Source organism: Cyprinus carpio, chromosome B19 (assembly GCF_018340385.1).
Source record: "Cyprinus carpio isolate SPL01 chromosome B19, ASM1834038v1, whole genome shotgun sequence".
In the NCBI taxonomy this organism is placed as follows: Eukaryota; Metazoa; Chordata; class Actinopteri; order Cypriniformes; family Cyprinidae; genus Cyprinus; species Cyprinus carpio.
In genome coordinates, this window is record NC_056615.1 from 5,808,922 (window position 1) to 5,821,667 (window position 12,746).

The window sequence follows — 12,746 nt, forward strand, 5'->3', positions numbered from 1 at the left end:
TGTCCCAGATTTCAAAATAAACTTATTACTTAATAAGATGTGTTTATTGCACTAATTCATCCTAGAACTAAGTCCCATGAAAAATACAAGTTCTGTTGTACTGGTTTGTAAGTGGTGAAATCTTTTTCTTTTACATATTTGCCAAGAGAAAGAAATCATCCAAATGTCTGGACAAAGAGCAAGGGCCAAAAACAGCAGAACAAAAATAAATTTCAAACAGAGAGGAACCTGAAACCTGAACTCGAAACTTCAGATTTTCGGGAACATAAACTACAATGTTTTCTCAAACAGTTTCAATAATAAGAGGTCATGCTTTCGGATGTTAGCTGTAATTTCTCTCGTTCTGTAGAGCAGAGAGAGCAATGCCTGCTACCAGCCAGTTCAAATCTAAGTCAGTCCATAGATGTTTAGACTTCCTGGCACTTCCACTAGAGGGCAGCGTACAACTGAATGCGAAATACAACACGGCAGAAAACAAGTCTTTCAGCGTGTCTGTCACTATTTATATCCACCATCAGGGGTGCCACTATGGTTTCCTGGCCCCCTGAACATCACTGACTTTGAAGTACACTAAAAGTGCATATTTAATAAAATTAAGCACACTTCTTTTCAACAAAAGTTGTATTGTTTAAAATATAAAGATAGCATGCAAGCTTCACTTGTGTTCTTTTCTCCCTTCCATCCTGTCTATCCATCACCATCAGGAGGTGAAATTAAGCATGAAATTCGGTCCGTGGACCAAAAAGACAGTAGAGGGTCAGGTTTATTCACAGCCCCTTTATCATTGCAAATTGCATATTTCAGTTTTTAACACACTGCACAAATATTCATTTCTATGTGTTGATCCCCAGGTCATAAATCCTTATTACACTGAAGGAAACGTATACTGCCTGCCACCATACAGAATTACTGCTTTGCTAAATGGTGAAAACAAAAACATCACTCTCATATGCCTCCAAATCACTCTTTTCTTGTTGCATTTGCTGAGCCATTTTGTAATCAGTAACAGTTCTTGTGCTAGTGTGATCAAATTAACCATGTTACGGTAAGTGCTCACAAAGGCTGCATTTATTTGATCAAAAATACAATATTCAAAATAATTGTTTTGTAATTTGAAAAAAAAAGAAAAAAAAGAAAATATTATTTCTGTGACGCAAAGCTGAATTTTCAGCATCCTTATGCCTACTCCAGTCTTCAGTGTCACATGATCCTCCAGAAATCATTTGAATATGCTGGTTTGCTGCTCAAGAAACATTTCTTCTTATTATTATTATTACTTATTATTGATGTGTGTGTACAGAGCTGGTGTATGCAGGGAATAGGATGATATGAGCAGTAGGCTACGTCACATGTCTTGAGGAGGAGCTTGAGCTGAACACAGTGTGATGTGCAGAACAGAGGACCAGAGCACAAACTCCTCTCGCTGTCAGCACACAGGCTGGAGACTTATGTGTTCAAGTGCGTCTTTGCACAGCCTATATACTATTTTTGACGGGTTTTCTTGAACTAGCTCAAAAATGCTCGGACTTCATGAGCTGTTTGTTCAAAGTGCAGAAAGCGGATCATGAGGTACGGAACTGCACTGCCATTAAAAGTTTGATTTGGTGTAAATCCCGTTCAAATGAGGACACTTCGCGAGCACCATTTCTGGATAATGGACGCAATAAAACAGAAACGACTTGAAGGACTTTGTTTGTAACTCGAGCAGATACAGAGAAGTGATCCGCTGTTGAACACAGAGAAGTGGATGCGCTTAAGTGAACTCTGTTGTTTTTCGTAAAGGAAGGATTTAATGCAAACATTAATGCAGTGCGCGTGAATGTGATGTGCGGGACGAACAGGTGAGCAAAACACTCCCCTCATGGGAAACGAGTCCGACCGTGGTAAACTAAAGAGTAGCTACCGTACACTCACCATTCTAAAATAATAGTAATAATTAATAAATAATGTAAAAAAAAAAGACACTCATTTAATGTACATGCATACTTGAAACTGAGTTTTGTAGTTAGTAAAGTTGTCACTGCAATAAAACTGGCTATTTGTGACCTTGGACCACAAAACCAGTCATAAGGGTCATTTTTTTTAAATTGAGATTTATAGATAATCTGAAAGCTGAATAAATAAGTTCTCCATTTATGTAGACTATATGGTTTGCTAGGATAGGACAATATTTGGCTGAGAAGCAACTATTTGAAAATCTGGAATCTGAGGGTGCAAAAAAAAAATAAAAAAAATAAAAACAATTGAGAAAATCGCCTTTAAAGTCGTCAAAATGATGCTCTTAGCAATCAAAAATTATGTTTTGATATATTTAAGGTAGGAAATTTACAAAATATGTTCATGGAACATGATCTTTACTTAATATCCTAATGATAATTATGACCCATACAGTGTATTTTTGGCTATTGCTACAAATATACTTGTGCAAATTATGACTGGTTTTGTGGTCCAGGGTCACAGTTTACTGGAATTTTCATTACAAATTACACAATTTCAGTGAGAAGATGAACATTTCATAGTATTTGGTTTATCACTCTCATGTTGTTCCAAACCGTATGCCTTTCTTCTGTGGAGAAATTTTAGTAATGTGCAGTTTATGCTTTTTAAAAAAAAAATTTTACTTTTTTTTTTTAAAATGTGAATGTGGACTCCCAGTATTTCAAGATTCAAAACTGACACAAAAAACACTAAAAAATGATCTAGTAGCAAACATGAACAAATCTAGTTTATATACAACTTCTTAAAAAATATAGCTATTTGTACTGATCAAAATTTAAGTCATTATATAATGATTATATTCACCTGCAATGAGCTGTAACTGCTACATCTGGATCAGGGAGTTATCAGTGAGTCAAACGGATCAGTTAGATTTGTGAACATATCATTCAGACCAGAACTGGTCTTTGAATTAATTAATTCGTTGAATGAACAGAGTCTCAAGAGTGATTTATTCACAACTCAAATATTACTTTACCGTAAACTGTTATAAAAACACTGAGGAGGTCAAGGACAAGTATCAAGAATGACATTTCTTTAAGATTCTAAATGTCTAAATTTAAACATTTTTATGTTCCAGAGATAAAAAGAAAGGTTTGAAATAAAATGACGACAGAATTTGGTAACACTTTACATTCCATTTGTTAACATTAGGTAACTGCATTAGTGAACATGAACTAAAAATGAAAAATACTTCTAAAACATTTATTAATTTTAGTTATTGTTAATTTCAAAATTTATTGCTTTGTTAAAATCATACGTTTTATCTGTTAATATTGTTTAATGGAGCTAAACTAAGATTAACTAATAGAGAACAATTATGTTTTTATTAACTGACATTAAAAGAGAATAATAATACTGTAAAAAATTTATTGGTTATGGTTGGTTAAAGATCATTTACTAGACCATTTAAAGTCGTTATTTATTTATTATAATGCTCTACATATAATCTTCTCAGGAACTCATCCGTGCCCCTCATCAGCCCAGTCTTGACCTTCCAGATTTTGAACAGTGAGGCACAAGCACTTTATTTCTGAGCCACATCAACCCACACAGCTGGTGTCTTCAGCACCTCAGTGGACTCATGGGTACCGTACTGTCCCTCTCCCCGGGTCCTCGAAAACCCGGTTATTATGACGACCGGCCTGGTTCTCTAAGTCATTACCCGAGCCTGAGCAGTCGCTCGCTGAACACTCAAAAAGACCCTCACCACAAACGCCACTCCATATTCCTCCCCGCTCTCACCTGGAAACGCCTGGTGGCCTCCACCAAGAAGCGGGGCGAATCCAAAAAAGCCTATCCTGGAGGTCAAGGGGCCGTCGGGGCTCCTCTCAACAACAATAACATCTACCAGAAGGATCCAGTCTTGCACCTCAACCGAGAAAATGTGAAGAAGTCTCTCTCCTGCGCAAACCTCACTAGCTACGATGGTCCTGCAGGTCTGGGCCTGGGCGTAGGGCTGGGTGTGGGATACAACAAACCGCAGCAGATTTCCTCCGTAAAGAAGACTGCGCCCACATGCACCTCCTCACCCAAGCGCGTGATCGTCCAGGCCTCGACCAGCGAGCTGCTCCGCTGCCTGGGCGAGTTTCTGTGTGGACGCTGCTATCGGCTCAAGCACCTTTCCCCCGCCGATCCGGTCTTGTGGCTCCGTGCTGTGGACCGCTCACTCTTGCTCCAGGGCTGGCAGGACCAGGCCTTCGTGACGCCAGCCAATGTGGTGTTTGTGTACATGCTGTGCCGCGATGTGGTGGATGGTGATGTGGTGTCTTCAGAGCATGAGCTCCAAGCAATTCTCCTTACCTGCTTGTACCTATCGTACTCCTACATGGGGAACGAGATCTCGTACCCGCTCAAGCCCTTCCTGGTGGAGGCGGCTAAAGAGGCATTCTGGGACCGTTGCCTGGCCATTATCAACATCACCAGTGCCAAGATGCTGCGCATCAACGCAGACCCGCATTTCTTCACGCAGGTCTTCGCCGATCTGAAGAGCGAAGGAGGCTGCGCTTTGCAGGACTACGCTAGAGTTGTGGATCGGTGAAAAGAGGACGAGGCGGATTGTCTCTGTAAATGTGACACCGTCAACATCTAGCACCTTCATTCCATCATTCTGGCCCCCATATGCCTTGTCACTTAACATTATGAGTCTTGTTTCTACTGACCAGTCTTCAAGAAACAGAAGAAACATATTCCTGGTGAAAAGACCAGCTTAGACCTGTGAGAATATCCAGGTGTATGTTGGTTGGTGCTGGTCTAACTGTTGAACTACACAGTCTTTTTGGTTGTTATGTTAGTTAAGAATCATGCTGATGAGCATCTGTGATGGTCTTTTCAGCAGGAGAAGAAAGTATAGTGAGCTTTTGGATACAGAAACATAAAATACGCTCTTAAAAATGTTCTTTATTGGCATTAATGATTCCATGAATAACCTTTAACATCCATGGAATCTTTCCATTCCACAAAACATTCTTTATTGTAAAGTAAGCTTCTTTAGATTTTTAAAATGTTCTTCATACTAAAGAATAATGTCTCTTTAAGGAGCTGTTCGCTCAAAGGTTCTAGGAACCAAAAAATGGTTCTTCAACTGTATGTAAGGGGTATTCATGCCTGCTCCTGGAGGGCAGAATTTAGCTCCAACACACTTGCCTGAAAATTTTTAGTGAGTCTGAAGACCTTGATTAGCTTTCAGGAGTGTTTATTTAGGGTTGGAGCTAAAATAGGCCTAAACTAAACTAAGCCCTCCAGGAACAGGTTTGGATCTATGGTTCTGCTGCAAAAACACCCTTTTGGTTAAAGGTTCTTAAGATTTCAAAAATGTTCTTCATACTAAGAAAAAAAGGTTCTTAATTTTAAGCTGTTCACTAAAAGGTTCTTTGTTGAACCCTTGGTTGAACCAAAAATGATTCTTCTATAGTCACTACAAAAACCCTCTTTTTGGAAGTGGGCATTCCCACCTTTTTCTTTCTCATTCAATTCCCCTATCTTAAAAATTAAATATAGTCATAATTTAGGGATGCACATCAAAAGGAAGGGAGAACTTGTCCATCTGCATAGAAGTTTAGTAGTTATCCTGTTGTCAACCCACTGTTTTTCAAAAGTAGTTACGATTCCTTTACTAAATATTTCAGTTCCTCTACCTTTATGACATCTACTGTGAGAGAAACTGCAACAGAAACCATCTGACAAAGAGCATTTTAGTGGGAGTGCATGTGTGTGATGGGCAGCAAACAGTGAGCGTTAACAGCTGTTGGTTATCGTGTTGTCCTTTATTTCATGTGCTGGACGTTGGGGCACCAGCTGCAATGGCATTAACAAGATTAACAGATTAGTGTCACACACACACACACACACACACACACACACACACACACACACACACACACACACACACACACACACACACACACACACACACACAGTGTTCTCAATGCTTCTGCCTGCTATCCGGCTCTATAGGTTGAAAGGCTAATACATGATGTAGGCCATATACACGTATACACATGTTCTGTCTTGCATATCTTGGTGTCTGTATAACAATAGAGTGTTATTGAAAATATGTGTCATATTTGAATGTGTCTATAAGAATGCATCCTTTCCCTTTAGAGTGTGATGGAAATGAACAAAGAGGCCTGATTCTCTTATTGCTCTCAGATCACTGTTATTCATGTGTTACTCAGTCATATTTGACATAAATGTCATATTTATGTCCTTTAAAGTCAATCAAAATCGACCTTTCCTAAAACACCCACCTAGTTATATTGTGCACTTTATCAGCGCACATTGCTCCCAAGTTTGTAGTATGTAATCATCCATCATAACCTACTCTGCCTCTTGCAAAAATGATAAAGCGAGTAATAGATAAAACACGCATACTGACAGTCACGGATGCACATGCATATACAACAGATGCCCTCTTCTCTGGGTCAGGGTTTCAGGTGTCAGCGCTCAGACAGAAGAGCAGGGACAGCAGCATGTGGCATGGCAAGCACTCGTTAATCTTATTGTGGCGTTTTAAGGCAGGGCCATGGGGTGCCATACTCCAGCTCCTCAGCAAAAGCTGACTTTAAATGCATACTTCAGCCCACACACACTCTCGTATATGAGTACACACGCTCGCTCAAATGATCTGTAACCACAGATAAATTTTCAGGCTAGTAATTTCAAATGCACTGATATGCACGTGCATACGCATGCACCTTCTCCCACACGCTGAAGTGATAATCCGCTTTTGATCCTTGCCAGCAGTTTGGTAGAGTGAGCTGAAAATGCCACAATAACAAAATGCCATTCAGATCAGATGAGATTTCTCTTGCTGAAATAAGCAGAAAAAGCACATCTTGTGTTTTGACTGTGCACTAAGCAGATGTTACATAACAAACACAGGAAAACAGAACTGTGAACTTTAAACAAGTACTTGCCTAATAGTTTTTTTTAAATAAAATAATTGTGAGGGATTGAAGGTAAAACCAGTCTTTCACTTAAAGCATGTACCCTTGTGAAAAAGAAGTGTTGAATTGTATTGAATGTGCACATGTAGTGTACTTCAAATCTTAAAAGTATGTTTTTTAACATATATAAATGCCACTTAAGTGTACTTAAAAAGACATCACGTTCATGACTGTTTCCTATTACACTTAAGTATATGTTTAAAGTTCCACTTTGTAATAATGTCAAGTTAGAAGTTTTACTTTAAAGTAAAGTTTTAATCATGCTTAACTTTTGTTGTGTTTTGTGTGTTCAAGTACACTTATTTTTGATGTTTGACTAACATACTAAGGCACATGGAAAGAACTTGATTATAAATGTGACTGTAGTCTGTTATTCAATATTACATTTAAAGTTAATATATTTTAAATGTACTAAATTGCAACTTCATCATTACAAATGTGTAAATTACAAATATAAATGTAAATATTATGTAAATATATACATTTAAATATATGAAATACAATTTTCATAATCTTGTCAGTATAATTTGCATTAGTGTAAATGTACTGCAAAACGGGCTGACAAGCATTTATGAAACTCGTGTATTTAAATATATATATGTTACACTAAACTATAATACAGTTTAATTTAGTATGATAAAGTGTACTTCTATTCAAGTGGGTAGAGACTCCATGAAATCCAGATTCGAAAGGCTTTTGGTTCATTTTTTTTTTTTTTAAGCTTTGAAGCATATATATGCTAATGTTCCTAATAAACTGACAAAATAGCTTTTATCAAATATACAACTTTAAAATTCACAGTCTTTCCCTTACAAAAAACAAAAACAAAAAATAGATATTGATGACTCACTGTCTATTTTTTCCCCAATCAAACGCTCTCTATAATGAGAAAGTCCCTGCTAAAACCACATACTTCTGACTAGCGATCGAAAGTTATGATTTAAACCAAATGGCAATTTTTTTTTAAAAAAAAGAACAAGCCCTTTGATATGTCCTGCCCCAACTTCCTGCTTCAACAGGATATGTCAAAACAAAAAATAAAATGACAATTGTCTAAACTTTTTATGGTATCTTTGGCATATTTGAATGGTGTAATACTACAGGTAGATACAGATATCAAGAGAACACAATTTGAAATATGATCACAAACACTCTTAGCATTGAGTTGTACTCAATTTGTAGCAGATTTAATTTCTGACCCAGGCACAGGCTGATTTGTACTCAAAAATGTTCCCTTGCTAAACAACAGGGAAGACCGTTGCATATAGGAAGTACATATAAAAAGAGTCGATGTGTCTACAGATCTCCATTTCAACCTCTAGTTGTTTCCATTTCAGCCTCAGGGGAGGATGTTATTTACAGGAACTTGTGGTCACAGACAAGCGATTGGCATACTATAGGGTGTAAATATCCCTCCTGATCCACTGTGATTCCCCCATCCCTCTCGCCTTTCACAAACACATCACTTGTTTTCCTCGCCTCGGTAAAAGTGATTTAGTTTGCCCTTATTGTGTACAGAGAGCGCTGACAGAGTGCCCTTGTTGCATAGCCAGTGTGCGCAGCTTTAGCAATGGTCTTGTGCGGCGAAAACTAGTCTGCTGTTTTTCTGTTTGCACCTCCTGTCTGGCTCGCCATCGTGCACTGCTGCTCAAACTGTTCCTCCATTGTTTCTCACCCATGTGTACTGAAGCTCTGGGATTTCTCTGGAATATTTACTGCCTTCAATTCATATGGGAAGTTCCTATTTATGAGTTTATAAATCATAATTATGACATGATGTACGTTCAAGTGATTTTGGTTGGAATGAAGCTGACAATGTAAAGGAGGTGTAAGGTGTAAAACTCGTCAGCTTTATTACAAATCCCCATCAATTTATACAAAATGTATACAAACTAAATTGTATACAGATTATAAATGATAAATTCATTGACACAGCCTCTATTCAGAAAGCAAGGGTTTAAACTCATAATTATGATACTGTAGTGGCACTCCTGAGCTTATCTCATAAATATATGTTTTGAAGGCAGCAAGTATTCTAGTTTCCATACTTGCTCTGAACTTGTGATGAATGGTGATAAATATTTCAGATGTGAAACGTTTGTGCCTTGATCTGGATATAAACTGTCTCCCTAAATGTATTGAATATCGCTTTGGTAACAAAGACACACAGCTAAATGCAAGACAGCAACCTAAGGAAAGCCATGACTCAGAAAGGGATTGATGATAGAGACTTTGATTTTCTCAGGCTAGAATAATCACAACTCATCATGAGCCATTTTCCACTCCCATCGATGATACTGTTTTGATCATTTCTTCTGTTGCCAGTCAATCAACTGGACCTGAAACCATGTGCAAACACCTTTGAAGGATGCACTTGCACAAATGTCCTTGTTACACCTCAAACGCTTCATCGATTGCTGTACGTGGAGATTTTTAATGTGACAAAACTAGCACACAAAGACCTCAAATCCCTATGGATTTTCCAACGAAGAAAACTTGTCCTTAACAGACATGTGACTGGCATGTGATTTTCAAGTCTAAATGAAGACATTACAGCATGTAGATGGACACTCAGGATCTGGATGTTACGGCTACTAAGATTTATCAATGTTTTCAATGCTGCTAAATGTATGTAGAATACAAAATGAATGCAGTGTAGAGTCTGGATTCAGAAACATATCCAGTGTGGTGTAAATAAGTTGCTTGTATCAATGTGTAATGACTGAAAAAAATGCATGTATATCATTCAGGAATTGCTACTGTGGTGGTGTACATGTCAACTTGATACTTATTTAGATTGTGTTTTTTTTTTTTTTTTCGGTTTGTATTTCAGTTTAAGGTTAAAAGGAAATTCCAGAATGTTTTGTTTGTGTTTTTATTGTAATTGTAATTATAATTATTATTTCTACTGAAAAAGTTCCTATCAGCTCATCCCAGGTTCGGGAAATCTTATGTCAGCAGTATAAGAATCTTAATTTCAGACTTCTGTTTGCATTGTGGTTTTTGATGTTTCAGTGACAGCTTCTTCTGTGCACTTTGGCAATTATACTGGGTACCTCTGCTCTGAATACCAGAGTTTATGAAAATTGAGTTGATAGTGTTAAGGCATCATACACTCTTTAAAGCTGTTATGTGTGATTTCTAAACCAATCTGCACCAGTGAAATTGCAAATATTTTCAAACTGGATTTCCCAAACACTCTGCCATTGGTCAGCATTTAGTTCAACCGAAATTCGATTCAGTGTTATAAGAAAGTTCAAACAAACACTTAAACCTGAATTTGAGACATTTAAACACTGACAAAAAAACTAAGATATGTCAATTTGTCAGAAAGATGGTAACTCTAATTCAGCACAAATGGTATTCTGGTTTTGCCAGACATCAGTTCTTTTCTACTATCTATCAACTTTACGAACAATACGCTGTGCCACATAGGCCTTTGGTGGAGGCCTTTCAGAGAACAAGCCAATCTGGATTATTTTGGACTGAGCTCATGAATTGGGCACAAAACCTCTCTTGACTGTGGTCTTGTAGCTCCTGATCTCTCCTTCTTAAATCACCATCAGCCTTGGTGTAGTTTCTGAAACCTCCTGTGCTCTTGTGATCACAACAGGGTTCAGGGAGTTTTGAGCTTTTCCCTCTGGAAGTAAATAATACACATGCATATATTGTAGCTCACAGAGTGATGCTGTTGTTGTTTGGGAAACTTGAAACATTTAAATGTAAAAAAAAAAAAATTAAATGTGACTTTTGATGGTGGAATTTCCTTTTTTGTTTTGATTATAATTATTTAATAAAGTATTTAAATTATATCTGTGCTTTGTTACTGAGTAAATAATGAAACAAATTCTTTGATGAAATAAAGATTTATCAAAAAAAAAAAAAAATTGTGTTTTGCAAAAAGAATAAGCTATTTTTAGGACTATTAAAACTTTTTTTTAAAATCATGACATTATTGTAATGAAAATAAAGCTAATTTCTTCTCCAAATTCTTATTACTACATCATGTGAAAAAATGATGTAAAAAATTAAAAATAATAAATCATAAATATTAAATAGTAAATAAAATATACATTAAGGTTAATGTCTCTGTATAGTATATATAGCTTGCGTATTTACAGCTTGGCATAGCTTATATTTATTAATTTATGCTTATTTTAATTAAAGGATTGTATCACTATAACCAATTAAATAACAAAATATTTGTATTATAGTAATAAGAATCATTTAAAGTAATAGATAGATAGATAGACAGACAGACAGACAAATAAATGTGGTAATGAGAATCTGGGGTTATAATGTGCTAAATCACTGTGAAAATGTCACAACATTAACTAATGAAATAAATAAATAAATAAACATATGCCCTGTTTTCTTCATGCAAAATGTTGTTTTTTTGTTGATGATGATTTTTTTTGTTTTTTTGTTGGTTCATAGGGGATTTTGTGTGCACCTGTTGGGTTTGTTTATTGTCTTTAACTTCACTGTCCTCAGCATGTGAGAGATACACAGCACTATTGTGCTCCTGCTACATATGATATACAGAGCCCAGCCCAGCCGTCTGTGCAGTGAGCGTGTGCTGCCGTAAATCTCGTCTGAGAAAGAAACGCCCTCCGTTCACAGGAGCACAGCTGACCCAGAGTCACGGAGAGCTGCCCTAAATCAAATCATGTCTTGCAGCAATCAGCTAATCGTTCACATACTGTGATGCTGCAGAGGCCCAATGCCTTCTGATGAGACTGAAAGTGGACTGGACAGCAGCATTAGTGCAGTCTATTACTGCTCATTCAGAGTAGTGCATTTGAGCAAACCCCTGATTCTGAATATTAAACTGCGATACACACATGAAGAAATCCTCAAATCATGAGTCTTCTTCTACCTGGCTTTTAACTTGACTCTCTTTAATGTAGCATTTTTTTAACTCATGAGTATTTCATATGAGTTATGTGCTTGATTTTTAAACAAATAAAAGCATTCACACTTCGAAGTCGAGATTACAGCACTAAAAACAGAACTTTGTCTATGGTGGTCACAAAACAGACAAGGCCATGTATTTAACTGCTTTATTTTCATAAAGATCCTAACATACCAGAATAAATGAGTGTAATGAAATGAAAATCATAACAGTAATTGTAATTTAAGAATTATTACATCACTTCTGAGAATAAGAGTTATTTTGAATTTGATTAAAACAGAATCCAACAAAACCCATACGTATGCAACGTATGTGCGCGGATACGTTGTTTTCGTTTAGATCAAAGTGCAAACAATGTAAACAGCGTATCTGCGTATGATGCTGCTGAGTCTGACACAGAACAGCATACGTTGTTTACATGTGATACTCTCCACAATGGCTCTATAGGGTGATGTGGAGGAGATGAATTGTTGAATAAATTCGTTTTTTTTTTTTGTTTTCTTTGCACACAAAAAGTATTCTCATAGCTTTGTAAAGTTACGATCGAACCACTGATGTCACATTATTTTAACGATGTCTTTGCTTCGTTTCTGAGTCTTGATCGTGTAAGGATCCTTGTTGTCTGTGGGAGGGTCAGAGAGCTCTCGGAATGCATCAAAAATATCTTCATTTGTGTTCCCAAGATGAACGAAGGTCTTACAGGTTTGGAACAACACAAGGGTTAGTAATTAATGACAGAATTTTCATTTTTGGGTGAAATTTCCCTTTAAGAAGTAATTCTTTAATCGTCAAACAGGTTTGCAATAAAGTCTGAAATTGTTCGCAATTCAGATTGATTCTTTGTGACAGTTCACTCAAGCCCCTGCACAATTAATAAAATCTGTTAT

The 12,746-nt window shown here is 36.9% G+C and overlaps 1 protein-coding gene across 1 annotated transcript; it reads left to right on the forward strand.

Moving 5' to 3' along the window:
• The first annotated feature begins 1,390 nt into the window (after positions 1-1,390).
• Positions 1,391-7,903, forward strand: LOC109071998 (cyclin-dependent kinase 5 activator 1-like). The gene is made up of 2 exons (XM_019088290.2): positions 1,391-1,841; positions 3,455-7,903. Exon 2 carries the CDS (start codon positions 3,581-3,583, stop codon positions 4,535-4,537), a length of 957 nt encoding a protein of 318 aa, XP_018943835.1. The 5' UTR covers positions 1,391-1,841; positions 3,455-3,580; the 3' UTR covers positions 4,538-7,903.
• Positions 7,904-12,746: the final 4,843 nt, after the last annotated feature.

What these genes read in the sequence shown, in the direction of transcription:
- LOC109071998 (XM_019088290.2), top strand. Translation starts at nt 3,581, where the DNA reads ATGGGTACCGTACTGTCCCTCTCCCCGGGTCCTCGAAAACCCGGTTAT.